At 38.3% G+C, this 17,966-nt stretch overlaps 1 protein-coding gene across 7 annotated transcripts in view; it reads right to left on the reverse strand.

Annotated features, from left to right (window-relative positions):
• The window catches only part of LOC105041414 (protein ALTERED SEED GERMINATION 2), a 56,509-nt gene that overhangs the window by 5,834 nt on the left and 32,709 nt on the right, over window positions 1–17,966 (reverse strand). For 3 of the 7 annotated variants that reach the window (XM_010918384.3, XM_073254152.1, XM_010918387.3), the window contains exons 7-15: window positions 16,436–16,551; window positions 16,200–16,317; window positions 15,829–15,934; window positions 9,099–9,241; window positions 8,836–9,006; window positions 8,649–8,759; window positions 8,395–8,506; window positions 4,739–5,085; window positions 4,240–4,330 (exon numbers count right to left, since the gene is read on the reverse strand). In XM_010918384.3, the coding sequence (XP_010916686.1) occupies window positions 4,240–4,330; window positions 4,739–5,085; window positions 8,395–8,506; window positions 8,649–8,759; window positions 8,836–9,006; window positions 9,099–9,241; window positions 15,829–15,934; window positions 16,200–16,317; window positions 16,436–16,551 (1,315 nt within the window). Of the gene's footprint in view, window positions 1–4,226; window positions 4,331–4,435; window positions 4,510–4,738; window positions 5,086–8,394; window positions 8,507–8,648; window positions 8,760–8,835; window positions 9,007–9,098; window positions 9,242–15,828; window positions 15,935–16,199; window positions 16,318–16,435; window positions 16,552–17,966 lie in introns of all 7 variants that reach the window. The other 4 variants (XR_012139808.1, XR_012139809.1, XR_012139810.1 and 1 more) reach the window with 3 other exon arrangements.

Here is a 17,966-nt window from a genome sequence, read left to right on the forward strand (position 1 = left end):
CAAATGCTTAAGCATATTTCTCCAAAAGTGGTAATTAGCAATTTATTTGATGCAGAAGATTAAGAAAGCAACAGCTTCAATTGATCCCTGGAGCTGGCTGCCAACACCCTAATCTTTCAACCCATTCTCATCCATGTCATGCAGCATTATACCACCACTCCCATTCATACCTACCCTATCTATATAACTACCATTTTCAAAGAGAACCGCTTGGGGACACCCTAGACTGATGTCAATCTCCATACGTACAGAAATATACCAGAAATTTTAGAGTCAATTGGCAGGGATGGTTTTTCTAGTACGTATGTTGATGAGAAAGGAGCTAAACAGATTCAACCCAAAGATATACATGATGTACCATATGTTCCATTCACTGGATTTCTTCTCTCTCACCCTTCTTTCTCCATCAAACTTCCCAGCTTCTTCTCATCCTTTTTTTCCGTTGGCCTTTTCCTCTCTTCCATCTTCATCCAGTCTCAACTGCATAATACCCATCCTCATAAGGACATCAAACAACCCTATTTTGCGCATCTTTGCAGTCAGCTATTGCTGATGTCCGAAACATGGCAGTTGGCCCTTATATTCATAAGAGCAGACTGTGCTCATTATCAGTTGAGCCAGATGGAGGTCTAATCAGCCACCAAATGTTTCCTAGTGGCCCTTCTTAAGGTATTAAGTCAACTCCCTTTCAATTTCTAACCAGCGCACCATCAGCTCTAAAGCCAATAACCCCTCGATCATTTTATGACCTAATCCTCATACCTCTTCACCACCTTATTCACCTTCATGTTCACTCAATTCCTTGTCACTTCCGGTCTTTAAACCTGAACGCTATTATTCCCTCAAGCAACCATCCATTCATAGCCCTAGCCACCTAGCCATCTAAATCATTTCTTAAACCTGAAGCCAAAGATCTAATATCTCCTATCACCGATTTGCAACAAACCCCAGCGACCTGTCGTAGACACGGAAAATAAAACTTGATCCAACTTCATAGCAATAATGTATCTTACCTAAACCACTCGAGAAGTTTCAGATCATCAAAGGCTTTCAACCAATTGTTTGACAGACTGGCAATCATATTTCTGATTCAAGAGAGAATTTAGTCATACGCCCAAAACGAGGATTTTCAAGGAAGGGCAGAATCAGCATCAAAATCTAGTCACGATTTTTTCTTTTGTAAGGTGGGAAACTTTTTTCAATCCCACCTAATCCGGACAATATATCCTTCTCATCATGCCCAAGGCTGCGCACTCCCTCCCCATCCAGCAACCCCTTCAGCAAGCCCCCTCCACCTTTGGTGACCTCCCATTCTCTTCCACCCCTCTCTATTCCTTACTCGGCTACTCCCTTCCATCAACATGTGCTACCATCCTCCCCTCCCCTGCTGTCCACCACCATCCATTCACCCCCCTCCCCCCTCTCTCCACCACCTCCAGCTGCCCAACATTGTCCCGTTCTTCCATTTCCTCTCTCTCTTCCAGCACCTCCCACCACCACCACTGGTTGCCCACCTTCATCCTCTTCCACCCCTCTCTACCCCCTTTTCTCCTACCTTTCTCCACAAAGTTAACCACCATCCACCACCACACTTCTCCCTCCATTCGTGCTCTCCCCCCTCCCCAACACAACAACAACAAAAGAGCCCTCCCACCATGGTCTCCCACCACCACCACCAGCAGTTTCCAATCATCCTCCTCTTACACCTCTCTTTCAAGTGATCTGATATCAACCATATGACCAAAAGATCAAAAAATGCATTTGCAGTTACAGCTACATAAAAACAGATTTTGCAGATCCAAATATTTTGCAGCATTTTTATGTGCAACCACGAATCCTTTTACATGCAAATGGGTTTTTAGGCAACCAAACAGACCCTAAGAGTGTTCACAGCTGGTTTTCTTCAATTCTAATCTAAGCCAACATTTATTGCATGCCTGTGTCATATTGGGTTTCTTTGTTATCATACAAAACATTGAAAGTATTAGATTATGCTTGTTGGCATTTTTTTTATTCCCTTTGTTGCAATTCATCTTATATGGCATAGTGTATCTTTAGGTTTGTCCCAAATCAGGAGGTCACAGGTATAAAGGTATACAACATTAATAGCCAAATGATATATTAAATGGTTGGAAAATACAGATTTAACAGAACGAAAGTGAAGTTTGATAATTTCATCTAGGGGTCAAGGTTTTTACGTCCCGGCGGGATGCGGGCCGTCCTAGCCGTCCAGTTCCGTTCTTATGAGAAAACGGTACTGAAACAGGCTCGGGACTCCAAAATCCATCCACATAGGGAGAGAAGAAAGGAAAGAAGGAAAGGAAGGAAAGATGAAGAAAAAAAATAAAAAAAAAGATGAAGAAAAATGAAAAAAAGAGAGATATGAAGGGAAAAGAAAAAGAAAGAAAGAGGAAAAGAAAGAAAGGTAGAGGAAAAGAAAAAAAAATGAAGGAAAAAAGAAAGAAAGAAAAAAAGGAATGAAAGATGGAGGATATCCATCAAGATGCATGACCAAGACTGCTGTCGGGACAGGACAGAACGGGCAAGGCATCCCGTTCCATCGAGAAACAGAGACATCTTTGTCCCACAGGATTTAAAACCTTATTTAAGTTATTAAATTGATTTTATTAACGTCAGATGTAACATTGATAATGTGAGTACAACTTACATGCACATCAGTACTTACCATGCAAAAGGAGGCAAGGAGCTTTTTTCATAAAATAGATTTAGAGCAAAAAGTTATGACTACTAACCCTAGTGTTCTTATCAGTTGGAACTAAAAAGGAAACTTGAGTTCTATAAAAAGAGATAAGCCAAGAAGATCGATCATTTCCTCTCCTCTTCGCATATTCGACAGCAATCATAACAGACTCTGTAGAAAGGGTTAGGTTGCACAAGTAAAGCACTAATGAGGATGTAATAGTTGAACTAGTTATCTTCCACAAGCTGATAATACATTCATGTCTTGCACTTCACTTGACTTTGCCAAGAGACTAGAAATAGGTTGTAGATACATTTGTTTTTTTCTTTTTCAAAAGATATGCAAATGTTCTGTGAATTAAAAATAAATTTGTGAATGTTGCTTCTGTTTTGAGGTGCTTTGATAGGATTGAGGCTCAAAGCATAAAATGATAAAGAGTAACTTGGTGGTCATTGGGATGAAGGAGAGTTAAAGTTGGAGCAACTCTCACAAAGTGTATGGTCAAGAAAATTGTATTAGGTAACCATCCTCATCAGAGACCTAATTGTAGAACCAAGAAACAGTCATATCATTAAATATAAAACGCATTCCTGCCCCTTTCATTGAAGATCCACACCCGTTCATTCCAGATGTCCCATTAAATAAATGTGGAGAACCACATTCCGAAGGACACATCGTCTACAACCTGATCATGAATGAAAATTGAATAATTCTATGCAGTGCATTCTATCTTCGCCTATTAAACTATAGATTGATCTCCATGGAAATGATGGCACAAGGAAATATCTGCAAAATGCATAGTGTTATTGACATGGTATTCCGTACCGACCTGAACCAGCCGGTACACTCCGTACCGTACCGGCAGAAAACCGGTTCGGCTCAAGCTGGTTTTTCGAAAAATGACTTGAACCAAATTGAACCAGTCGGTTCGGTACGGTATTGGCCCGAACTGCCTGATACCGGACGGTTTGATCCGATACGATGCGGTACAATACTGGTTCGGTCCGAATCGGCTTGATTTTCTTTCTTTTTTGTTTTTTAGCCGTTGGGTAAGATTGTTTTTGAATTTTTTATTGTCAATACGGTATGGTACCGTACCGTACCAATCAGAAACCGATACAAGCCACGGTACCAGTTCTTGAAACCTTGGTTATTGATAGTTTTCCAAAATTATAGGGTGCTTCAGCTTCCAGGTCTCAATGCTTGGCCTAAAAATGATACTCTATACTTTCCCTCTTCCAAAATCATGCATTCAAGAAATTGACATATTACCTTCTTTTCTTTCTGGTGCAGTGAAGTGGCAATTCATATTTGAATGCAAAGCCTAGCATATTTTATTGAAAAATATACAGAAGACTCAAATTGTTGGATGAACCCAATCCAGCACTAACAAACAAGAAGAATATGTAAATAAAGAGGCAATCTCCCACATAAAGAACCTAGATTATGAACTAAAGAAAAGTTCAACTATTCTGTAAGGTGTATTTTCATTAGTATAAGAGAGAGAAAGAGAGAGAAAACATGCTTGTTTTTTGCACCTTGTTGGCCAAGAAAGCTTGCTTGCTTTATATCTGTCCCCACATTGCAGTGGCCAATAAATCTTTGTTTCATATCAATCGCAACTTCAGCCTGCAGAATATAGAAAAAGCCACATATTGTATAAAAATGAAAAAAAATAAAATGAAAGAGAACCCAAAAGAAGAACAATAAAATATTAAAACAACCATCGCATACATCAAATAATGTAGTACAGAATTTCCATCCTTACAGGCCACTGGACAATTTTGAACAGCATGATGACCCATTGACTGTTGAAACAATGAATAATTATGGTGAATAATGGTACAATTCCAAGTTTCCAACTGTAGGGGTGGGTGGAGATGGAAAAACAGCTAGGAACAGAGGGGACCCCACAATGCTAGAAATTCTTGAGATGTATGGCATGCAAATCTGAATACCAAAATGCATCAGCAGTGCTAACTACTTGTCATTACTAACAAGCGAGATTCACATAAAAGATCTTGGAGGGAAGAAAACCTGATAAGAAGAATTTTCGTGTTGAGAGGAAGACGAAGGAGATCCATATGAACCATCCGTACTGCAGTTTTCTCTTACTGAGTCATCTCTTCGATGAAACCTCAAATTGAAACTTCCTCGAAGAATGTTTGACTCATTGTCACGACCCCCATCTCCTGATATTGATGTTTCAAAGTCCAGCTCCATTTCTTCCTCATCATCAGATCCCTCTCTATCATACCGACCCTCTTGAGATGGGCTACTCAGCTCTGACCGGATGAGTACATCACCCAAGGATCTTAACCTTCCATGTCGCACTTCACTCTTAGTTGTTTCTTCATTGTCCCTTTTGCTTTTCTCGGCTTCAGCTGTATCAGAGTAACATAACACAGCACACTTGATATAAAAACTTTGTAGAGACCTGAGAAATGCATGTACAATGTGCAAAGCACAAAATGTGTTTGTTTGTACATGTGAGAATTTGCTATGTCTCAATGTATACAACCAATAAGAAAGAAGAATTCTTCAATTACAATTTGCATAGAAAATTCATATATGAAATGGATCTGTAGCTATAATATATTTTAGATAGTTCATATTACAATGATCAGGACAAATTACACAGATGCAATTTGCAATCAAGTTACACCATCCACTATTTCATGAAATTGTACATGGATGCAGAAGTAGGTGACCAATATAATACATCCATTTAGAACCCCAACTCCACCTCCCCACCCTACCCAAAGAAAAAGAAGGAAAAAAATAAAAATAAAACAAAATATGGAAAAGAAAAAGGACAGCCAATAAATCTAAACAAGTGCCTAGTATAACAGACTCCAACATCAGCACTTTAGGTTGGCAATAAAAAGCATGAGAATGAATAAGAGGCACCATAAGAACTCAGACATGAAGAATTTAAAAATAATATACTCACCATACCAGATACTGAAACACATGAATGGCAATTTAATATACAAGGAATGCTAAATGTATATCATGTTAGATGATTGCATGCAATAAAGAACGGTTTGACATACCTCTGCCAGTCATAAGTTGGCATGGCATGGCACATACAGAAAAGTGTTTTGCCAACTCCTGAGCATACACTTGGTCACGTGCTAGGGCAGGTGGCAGAGGAAACTGGTCCTTGCTGGGCCATGTTGGTCCATGCCAGTGCATGTCAGTCAGACTGATATACAAGATAGAAAGGCACATACCTACATACCGTGCCCATACCTATCCAGCATGGTAAAGAAAATACTTCTCTGGAGCAGTACAATATGGTACCTTTACCTTGATCCATGAAATGCACATTTCCTCTAAATGCAGAGCATATCAATATGATGCTTGATTCCATTATAACGAGTTCGTTAAATAAAAAGATTTGAGTCCATGGCCTCTCCATATTGGCAAGAAGTAGGCTCAATTCCCCTATCTTATACTCCAGTGACTACAAAATCAAGCATACAGATACAAAAATTATGCTGCTAATAAATTCCACATGGCAAGTGTTAGAAAGAACTACCAAAACAATAATATTAACCAAGAAAGGCTAAACCATCCTATACCGTCTGGTTCAAGGCATGCCGAACTATACCGGCGGTGGACTAGGACAATTCTAGCCTTCAAAACGAGACACAAATGAGGAACCAGAGAGGAAGAAGGAAAGAGAGGAAAAGAGAGAGTGGGAAGGGGAGGAAAGAAAAGGATGAGGGGGTAACGGCCTTCGAAGGCCACCAAAGAGCCGGTGAAGCCACTGCTGCCGTTGCTGAGGCAATGGGCCTTGTGTCGATCCGACAAAGCAAAGAGAGGGAGAGAAGGGGGGGAGGGGGGAGAGAGAGAGGGAGAGAAGGAGAGGGAGAAATGGCCTTCAAAGGCTCTGCGAATGCAGTGGGCCTCCATTTGATCAAAACAAGAGCCCAAGTCCCTAATTCTTTTCCATTTTGTGTTTATCAGGCGAAGTCGGCAATTCCATTGTCGACTTCCCCATTTTTTTTTTTGAGATTTTCTATTGAAGTCTGCAACGTTTTTGCCAACTGTGCCTAATAAAGCCAAAATAAAAAAGAAACAGGTGCCAAAGCCCTTGTTTCGATTGAATGGAGGCCCACCGCCTCCATAAGGCCTCCGGAGACTATTTCTCCCTCTCCTTTTCCTTCCCTCCCCTTCTCTCTCTCCTCTCTTTCCTTCTCTCCTCTCTGTTCTGTCAAATCGGGACGAGGCCCACAGCCTCAACAGCAGCAACGATGGCCTCAATGGCCCTCTGGCGATGTCCAAAGGCCATTCACCCCTCTCCCTTTCCTTCCCTCCCCTTCCCTCTCTCTTTTCCGCTCTTTTCTTCTCCCTCTCCTCCTCTCTATTGTGTCGGTTCGGGCCCAACATAGAATGGTACCATGGCGTGCCGAACCATACCACCGATCGATCGATCTGGGATCCGATACCGGCACGGCGAACCTATTATTAACAGATAAAAGTGAATGCTTGTGGATGTACAATCACCTAATATAAAGAGTAACTTGTAAATATCAAACCATTAGAAGAATAATGAGCTCTAAAGAAAAATAATAGGCTTCATATAAATTTTTAGAAAATACAACGGCATCATATCAGAAGTATCATGAAAAATATAATTATTCTGACATTGGTAGCAGAAATCTTCCAATTAGAGTGGTGAACCTACTTCCAAATCTACTCCAAAACTCGTCCCCCACCCACTTTACAAGTGTTCTCTTACTAATATTTTTACGAGAACTTCCCCATCCCTACACCCAACCCACTTCTGGTAACTAAGGTAGCATTTTACAAGGTTGCCAATTTTTAGTTCAGTCTTTTCATTAAAAAAAACATGAAACCACTTTACCTTTTTTATAAAAAACAAAAACAAATGAAACTTGGTTGGCGGTGAATATGGTGATGGTGTTGGAGGCAGTGGTGTGGTGGCCAGCAGCAAGTGGATGGGGTGGCAGACAACAGTGACCAGCGACGGACACTAGCGGTTGATAGGAGCGGTGGTAGGCAGTTTCTAGTCTTCAAAAAAGTTAAATACACATTTTCTGGTTTCACGATGTTTAGAAACATTTTCAAAAAACTAAAATAGAAATAGGATTACCAAACACCAGTATTATCTCCATTTATGTGTTTCTGGATAAAAACTGAAACTTGCAAATTGACCACCATGCCAAGCAGGGCTCAAGAACCTGACACCAGCACCCCACAGACGAGGTAAATAAATCCATTCTATGGGCAAACCACCTTGTTCTTATGCAATCCTCAACTAAAGGTTGGCAATACATACAGTGCAAACAGAGATAAAATTAGCAAGTTTGGAAGTCCCACTTATTAGTTGACAAAAAGGATCAACAAACACCTATTACAAGCCTAGGAGGAAAAACAACTAATACTAAGCCCCCGAAGTAACATTTCAAGAGTTACAGAACCATCTTGCTCCAACTGCAATTAAGGAGCCTACCCTCTATTCACAAAGATTCATGATACAAAGAACAGCAGATATGTTGTTTGTCAAAGGCTTTTCTTTCACAATGCAAGAAAACAACAAAATGGGGGAAATTTGACTCCAAGGATGTTAAGAGGCTTATGCTTATACACAATGACAACAGTTACAGCAAGAGAGCCCTTAAATGCAAAAGACACAAAAGATTCAAATTTTACAGACTAACCTGCAGCAAGACAATCTTTTATTTGCTCTACCATTTGAGCAGCATCAGAGTTAGATGGAGCTAAATTATGAGCAGCTTCTGCATACCCTAAAGCTTCTTTATTTTTCCCTAACTGCATCAAATTTCAAGCAATTCAAAAGAAATCCATTTAGAAGGATCTAATATCAAATGTCACATGAATTCTTTGAGAGGTAGAGAAGCTTATCCAAGTGCAAAAGAACATTTACTGATTTATGACAATCATTAAGGAGTACCTGGAGAAGTGCTTCGGACATGTAATAGTGCGCCTTAAATGATGAAACATCTATAAATCGAGCCTTGTTGCAATCCCTTATAGCCATGTGAACATCATTTTTCCACTTCCTCTGAAACCAAGATGTCATGTTTGCCAGATTCTTATAAAATTGATTTAATACTTAGAATAATAAGATTATGCCGAACCTTAAGAAGCAATGCTGCTCGAATACACAAGCATTCATGTCCCAATGCAAGGCCAATCTTAGGACCTTTTCCGTCCAGTACTTCATTACACGCTTCGATTCCATAAAATAAGTTTGAGCCATCCTCCAATGCTTTTGCTGCTTCTTGAACCATTTTCTTGCACATGTCAAGCTACAGTTGGGTATTAGCACAGGCATAAAGACGCACATACATAAAAGACATAGCAATCGGATATTTATTAAACTAAGATCAAAGCTTCCCACCCTCCTCAAATCATATTTTCTTTCAGGCAAGTTGTCCGAGGAACCTGCTGGTGCCGAAGGTACTTTTGTTTCTTTAAGTAAAGGAGCTATATACAATTGCTTTGGAACATCATCCACAGTGTATCTCATACTGCCCTGACCATCTTGAAGTTTCAAAAAAAAAAAGGTACATTCGCAGTCATCATGAAGAAAATATGAATTAAAGTACAAATATACTTTCTCAAACATATTAGCATCACTTGCACTAATTTTAGCACCAAAATTACTATTTCATATGGAATGTTGCTTCCATGCACAACCTCTACATACTTTAAGCTCAAGGAAAATAAAAAAAAATCTAGGTGACCTAGCTCCTATGACCAGTGATAACCAAACCGACCTAAACCTGGCAGTCCGGACCATATAGAACTAACTCAATGCCAAATTGAAAAAGTTCAGCAAGTTAGGTCCTTGGTTCCTTGGTTCGATGGTTTGAGCATCTTTGAGGGCTCTCTCATTTGTTTCACCGCCAGATACCACTCGCTCGCCCCTCTTCGATGATAGCCATCACAAGTAAACACCCCACCCCACCCCACCCCCCCCAACCGTGATGGGGGAACATTGGTCTTCTTCCATGGTCCCCAAACCCCTGACAGCCCCCAATCAAAGCCATCTCATCAGATCCTGGCCAATCTAAGGGGATATGCAGTTGTGCATGGTGTCCACACTCCTGGTCAGCAGGAAGCATCCCCCTCTCTCACCCGCTTCCTCCCTTCCTCTCTCTCTCCCAAACCCCACCCCCAACATCTACTGCAGCCCTCCTCCCTAGATACCAGCCTTCTCCTCGCAAACATTGGCCCTCTTCCATGGTCCCCAAACCCCCTAGGGTCTACATTGGAGCCATCCTAGGTGATCTAAGGGGATTCGCCACTATGTATGGCGTCCACACTTCTAGTCATCGGCAAGCCTCCCCCTCTCTCTCTTCCTCCCTCCCTGTCCCTCAACTTCCCTTCCCTCCCCCTCCCTATTTTGGCATGCTCAAAATGGTATGGTGTGGACCCATACCAAACCAAATCAATCACAAGCCAATATGAGCCCTGGTACCAGTTTAGCATACCTTGCCTATGACTATCTAATCTTCATGATAAAGATGTTCTACATCTTGCTTGTCTTACTAAGTCCTACATTATTCCCCATGAAAGATCCCCCAACATAATAAGCCTTAACATGGAGGACCGTTTAAACAACACTTCGAACAAGAATAATATAGAATACTATGATCAGCTATCTGCATAATGTCAACCATCCCATTGATTATGCTAACTTTTCCAACATACATCATAAGATGAGGGACTATTAGCATGGAGATAACCTATTAGATGGCATTTGGTGATCAAAATGGGATCACCATGGTGATCTATAAGGATCACCGATGATCTGAATCCTGAGATAATCTAATCTCCAATGATCTAAAATCATTGTGCTTGATAGGCTATGGTCCAATGATTAAAAATCATCAAGTATCCACGAGCAACCTATTTGGTATTCTATGGGAATCTAAGATCACTGACCATATAATACCAAAACTATCCCTAATATATTCCATAAAAATATATTTATTAATCATATAAAATATATTATAATAAAATATTAATATATTATTAATATATTAATTATTAATATATTCTATAAAAATATATTAATTGTTATTATAGAATTAATATTTTTATTTATGCTTATAATATATTATTTATTAATACTAATATTTATTTTGATTAGAAAAATAAGGAAAATTGAAGTAATATATTAAATATCTTCATTATATAAATATAAAGCACAATAAGATATGTCTACTCTAATTAAAATTATCATTGAATAATAATATGACTAATAATATATTATATAATATAATACATATCATAAATACAAAATATAATATCAATATAATATAATATCAGATATAATATATTAATATAATATATTAACTATATATTGATATACCAATCTTTCCGTCAGATTGAGGGATATTTTCATTATCAAATTTTAGCCCAAGATCACTATCCGAGGATGATCTTGAATTGCCGACCTCGGACGAATATTCCATCACGAGAATGAGCAGTGATTTGAGTGGGATAATTTAGGATCGTTATTATGTAGGATCATCGTAGTGCAACCAAACATAACACCTCCATCCATATCATCCTTGATCTTGGGTTGATCATCCCATACCAACTGCCTCTTTAAAATACGAGCATCCGCACATGCATAGACATGGACGTATGTGTACGTAGGCAAGCAAACATTATATGTTTCATAAGGAAGGGTGTATGAGAACCCCATACATATACACCTATGTGTGTGTATATATATATATATACATACACATAAATATGTGTATATATATACACACTACACACTACCTAGAGTCTTTTGGCTCCAGGATGTTGTCTTGAAGAACCATAATGCTGCTAAGGAATCAACAGTCACTGTGCATCACTAAATTACTAGCAAATATTGGTAAAGCACGACACCAAAAATGTGCATAACTATTTCAGGCATGCTGATTTTGTCCTTATTCTATCGTGAGGGGTGATTTATGAAATTTTGCTAGCTGAAAGTGTTTTGTCTTTCTTCAATTTAAAGTTCTAGTACGTTAAGCTAGATGATTACATGCTAGAGAATTCAGACTATGTAAATAAGAAACAAAAAAAAAAAAATGCTAGAGAATTCAGACCGTACCAATGCTTGGTTGTTGGACTGCATAGAGAGCATACCATTCCCTCCTTAATGGGTCAATATGAGAGCAGCAATGCATGATTATCTAACAAACCCAAAACAATTCAATATTCTTGTTTCATGATATGTGTATTTAGAATTGATACCTCACATGTTCCAGATTCCCTGAGCTGGATAATATGAGGTATCTACGGACTTTGTTGAAATAATCCTCATATTTAGTTTTATATATACATACATACACATACATACACATACATATACATATACATATACATATATACATATACATACATATACATATACATATATAGATAAACATATATACATATACATATACATATACATATATATATATATATATATATATATATATATATGTTATTAGAATATATCATTTACACTATCACATATTTAATTTACATTGAATTGCATGGACATTCTATGCATCATGAAAAATTATTTTTCCTATTCCATTGATAATGGTGATCTATGTAATAGCATAATTTGGATTTGCTTAATAATGATTTTTTTGACATCAATAGTTTCTCAAGGATGCTTACAAGTACATGATTTATATAGTCACGGGAGAGGTACGATATATTATGTGTTGAATATTTATTGCAATATTCGGATTAAGTTACACTATATTTATTGTTATCTGTTTATCCGTTATCTTTGAGACGTATGCCTTACAAAAGGTTTAAATAGGACTAAGATCTTAGAGTCATCGAGGGGGATAGGGCTTTATCTATAATAGACCTTCCAATAGTAGGAACCCAATCTCTATGATAGGAGATCCTTGAAGGAGGTTCCATATAATAATAACAAGCTAATTAGTTGATCAGGAAGCACATGTGATTTATCTGATATAGAAGTCATAGACCCCATCCCATCCCTATACTGATTAGTGCTCTTATATAGTGGTTAGGAAGAGTTTATCTCTGAATGAGATCCGAGAGGTATTTCTTGAGATATGACACTACACACATCCTTGGAGGGCCTCACCTATATGAGAATATCGGTACATGACCGCAGATATGAAATATGGACGATCTCTAGTAACTCTCATGAAAAATTAAGGTACATGTATAGAGCCACTAATGCACAAACTAACGATGAAGAAATTCTGTAATATGTACATGGTAGTTAAAGTCTAGATCAAAAAAACATACTTCAAGACCTAATTCACTTCGTTTTCTTTAGATGAAAACTATTCATACTAAGTAAGGTTCAATCACCTTAACCATTGCATAGTATAAGTACCCAAAAATTTGTATTATTTTATTTTTTTTAATTTTTTGAAAAATTTTGAGTTTTATGGGGGATTGTTAGAGAGAATCCAAAAAGAAAAACTTAAAACTTTCCTAAGATTTTCTCCAAGTATTTTAACTTTATTTTTTAATTTTATTGTTTAAATGTTTTAATTCATTTATTATCATGATTTTAATTTTTGACCATTGGATTCCTAATTATTAACGGTCATGTACATTTAATCTAGTTTTAATTTTATGACCGTTGAACTCCGTATTAAAAATTCTGACCATCGGACTTCTTATTAAAGACCTCAATGCCACAAACGGTCATATTGGTTGGCTATAAAAAGGGTCTTTTGGGATCTAATCCAATATACAATCCAAGAGCCTTTCAAGCTATTCTTCTTTCTAAGTTTCCTTCAATTCTATTTTTTACTGCAATTCCTCTTTTTCTTTTCCTAGGTGCTGAAAGAGTCTTCATCAACCTCCCCCACGATCATTCTCGCATGCGGAGGATCCCGATCGTATCTTGGGGTGGTGTTTCCAGATTTTCTACACAAAGGATGGAAATACGCCTTAGGACAGTGTCCAACACGCTTCCAGATTTGATCATTTTTATTTCTTATTATTCTATAAGTCATTTATAATTTTTCTATAATATAGTTTTATTTAGTTCTAAATTATATCAAGAATTTTTCAAGCTTTGTTCTAACAAAAAAATGATAAAACTAAAATTAAATGTAGATGGATACTTAAGGTCAACTTACTTTACCACATTTATGAGCCTACACAAGTTTTCTTATGCAGTGGTTAAGAGGTATGAAATGTGAAGATAAAAATCATTCTTGTGTTGTATTAGTCTGTTCCATGGTTTTGTCACTTGTGAGAAGTTTCTAAAGTTTCTTTGAATGATTTAGATTCATGAAAGTTGGTTATTTCACAAATTAATAGCACAAGGCAGCTCCTAAAAACAAACCAGCAAACTCCCTATTGTCTTCTCTCTTCTTTCTCTTCATACTCTTTTTCCTAATAAATTTCTTATATACATATAAATACAGATCTTACAAAAAATTTCTTATATATGTATATAAATACGGATTTTACCCATATTATACATGGGAAATAAGGAGTGCTAGATTATTATATAGAGATGTATGTCAGGGACCACCCAGCACATGTTTGCATTTGTTGTGGTACCACTGACCACGTAAAGTGTGGATGAAAATTTGCATTTTCAACCTACATGCACAACTAATTCTAGCAGTCCTCATTTGAAAATGGGATAAACTTGCGAGCATAGCTGATCTGAAAAGGATGTTAGGTTTGTTAAGCAGACATTTGACAACTCACATCCAAATACCCTGATACAAGAAGAGGCAATACCATGATACAAATTTATTAGTTAATTTCAAGATAACATGAAAATTTTCTCTTGGTAAGACGTTTCAAACAATTTGATCTCACCTTTGCATCAACATTTTATTGACAGAATAATGTGTTTTAACAGCCAACACTTGGAGTGCCAATAGAGTGCTTCCAATTCATGTATCTCCTAATCCTGCTAAAGCTGTGGATCCTATTTCTCCCATCAAGAAACCTTACTAGCTTTCCCATCTACCTTACCAGGCATCATCTTTAAGCAAGTGTGCAAAGACCCCACATTTAAAACCATGATTTCACCACATTAAATATCATATAAAATTCCTCCAACTCAAATACTTCAGAATCTCAGATACTTGTGACCTTCACCTCAAACGGCAAGAATAAACACCAGTAACAGTATAAGTTGTGTAAATTAATGGAGCACATTTAACTTTTTATCTTCATGATGAGCAAAACATGATGAATGCTCTAGATTTTGAACCAAAAAGCGCCGACTCGGAATTCGACCCTATGCCGGCCGGGTGGCAGTATGAGTCGGTACGTCCTGTACCAGGTCCAAATCGACATACAAACGAGGGATGAACCGAGGAAAAGATAGAGAGAGGGGGGAGGGACGGAGAGGGAGGGAAGGAAAGGAAAGCTAGTGGAGATGCTAGCGATGGCCATCGGAAAGCGCGGAGGCCACCCGAGGGCCGCCGAGGCCTCCCGAGCTCTACACTCCTTCGCAAAAGAAAATGAGAGCAGACAGAGATAGAGAGAGAGAAAGGAAGAGAAGAGAAGAGAGCAAAAGGCGGTGGGGAGGCCACCAAGTGGCCTCCATGGTTGCCAGATAGCCCAAAACAATCCTACGACAGCCAAAGGTTCGAAATAGGGGCCTATGTTCCGAGCCCTCAGCTGCTGCGGGGCTGTTTTGGGCTGTCTAGTGGCCACCTGACGGCCCTCCGGCAACCTCTTCGTCGCCTTTCGCTCCCTCCTCTCCCTTTCCCTCTCTCTTTATCTCTCTCTCTCTCTCTTCTCATATCTCACGGAGAATCGGGAGCCCCAGAAGCCTTGGAGGCCTCGACAGGCCACCACCGGCCTTTTCCTTTCCTTCCCTCTCTTCCTCTCTTTCCTTCTCCCTCGCTCCATTTTCATCGGCATTCTGAATCGATACCCAAACCGCATTGGTTAGCCACCGGCACAGTTCAGCATGCCCCGAATCAGGTGATTCAGAGCAGTTCGGAAAACCATGCTTTGAACTTTGACTACCCATCATGCATTTTGGCACAAGGCACAGATATGTTAGTCATGTACCAGGAACATAGACATGAACATGTCAGTTATGCTTTGGGCATACATAAAGACTTGAAATAGACAATAAAAGATATAAGGCATACCACAGTTAACATCCATTAAGTAAACATGTTCGCCGCTATAACTCAAGAGCACCTCTTCACCGTTTGGGCTGAATGTTACATGTGTCAGGTGCAAGCTTGACTTTCTCTGAAAATAGACAATTTTAAACTTGAGACCAGCAGGTTTGAGTTAGAAAATAATTTACAATAATATGATGCAATACCGTGGAGGAAGCAATTAAAAGGTGAAGAATTGTTTCAGAAAGCTCAAGCAAGTATGAAAAAATCATGATTATTGTGACAGCCATATAAGTTAAATAAGGTACAACAACAAACTCTGAATGCTGAAGTAAACAATTTCATGCTTAGAACCTACATAGTCAATACATTATGCTGAAAGCTTCTAAACATACACGCTCAGAAAGATGCATTGGACAAAAATAATTAACACAAGGAGGTGGCTTCGTTTTCATCTGGCAAGAGCTCAAAGGTGAAAGCATTCTCCGATCATACAACCGTGCAAACGCATCACTGTGCAAGCATCAAGGGAAGGGGAAGGAAGAAAATAATAAAAAGCAATATTTAGTAACAGTCCACATTCTTAAAGTTCAAGACAAGAATTAGGATTGAAGGAGCCCAAAAAGGTTACCTGCCACCAACAAGGAGTTGATGGGGACGAGTGGAACTGATGTCACAAGACTTCAATGCCAGACACTGCTTAGGAGAATCAGCAAATGATTTCTTTGCCCCACACCTAAGATCAAGCTGCCACAACATGCGGAACATGAGGGGGAAGAAACTAAAGCAATAGCTACAAAAAATACAAAATTAACTAATAAATATCAATGCGTAAGAAGATCCTTTTCATAGCAACTCTTTGAGCACCAAAACAAGTGCATGACATCATAATATGCAGGTTAAACACATGAACAAATGGCATTACAAGACATATAAGCTATGAAAGACTTTTAGGAAACCTAAGTTAAAACTTGCATTTAAAATCATGAAACATGATTAACTTATCAAAATATAACTATCTCAAGTTCTCAGCCAAGTATCGTGATGCTGGTAATAATAACTATAGAAATAACTATAGAAAATCCGATACACTATGTTAAGCACCAAATCATAATGGTAATTAAACAAATTTTATACAGTATTGAATCCAACAAAATAAACTAAATAATCAAATGACAAATTAATACAATTCTTTCTAACAAGCGCAAGTTAGCAGCTGCAATTCAAGGTGCATGGCGAGAATAAAAACCTATCCAACAAAGTCAGAGTAGCATAATGGCCAATGAATCAACACTGGATAGGTTAGCTGCCTGTTGAAGAGAACGTCAAACATTCTGAGACTTCTTCACCACTGGACTCACTGTTTGATTGCTATAACTCAAGTTTAAAATTGTCTAAACAATATATAACTGCAAAAGTATCCGAAAGCAGGGGTACAAGCATTCTGATAAATGAGAGAGGCTAAGCAAGTTTCCTTGGTAAGTAACTCAACCAAGCTGACTCAATGCAGAAAGATACAAGAGAGAGCCCAACAGAGGCTCAAACTTAAGGTACACATGCATCAAGAATGGGTGACAACATTAATAATCCCATTGATACTCTAACACAAGGTGGTGGAAGCACACAGACTGCAATTTCATACTGGAAGCCCAATATTAACATGCAATCCTGCAGAATTAACTGCTCACACTGTTAAGCAAGTTGGCAGTAACATGGGGACAGATATTCAAGACCTCCAATAGACCGGTAAAGTCTGGCATGAAGCAATGCACATTGTATAACTTACCAAGCCCCTACCTTGCCAATACAGTATGTGCCCATAGAGCAAAGATCAGCAAATCAAGATACTTTAATCTCTGGTCTCTGCCCCATGCAAGATTTTGGGATGTGCTTTCGTGTTGGTTAAGATTGTAGTTTGTCAATCAGTCTTTGTATTCAACTTGGTTTTTATGTGAACGGACTTACAAGCATTTACACCAACCATCCTAATTTTTTTAAGTTCTTAATATTTATCCTTCAAGAACTGCTATTATTATTAGATTATCAATTCCATTCTGTGTTTTAGTAAGTGTTTATGGCTTTTAATGGATTTGGACTGAAAATATCATGTTCTCATCATCTCATTTAACCAAAATCCAATTAATACAACATTTCATCATCCA

Source organism: Elaeis guineensis, chromosome 3 (genome assembly GCF_000442705.2).
Source record: "Elaeis guineensis isolate ETL-2024a chromosome 3, EG11, whole genome shotgun sequence".
NCBI classification, from domain to species: domain Eukaryota; kingdom Viridiplantae; phylum Streptophyta; class Magnoliopsida; order Arecales; family Arecaceae; genus Elaeis; species Elaeis guineensis.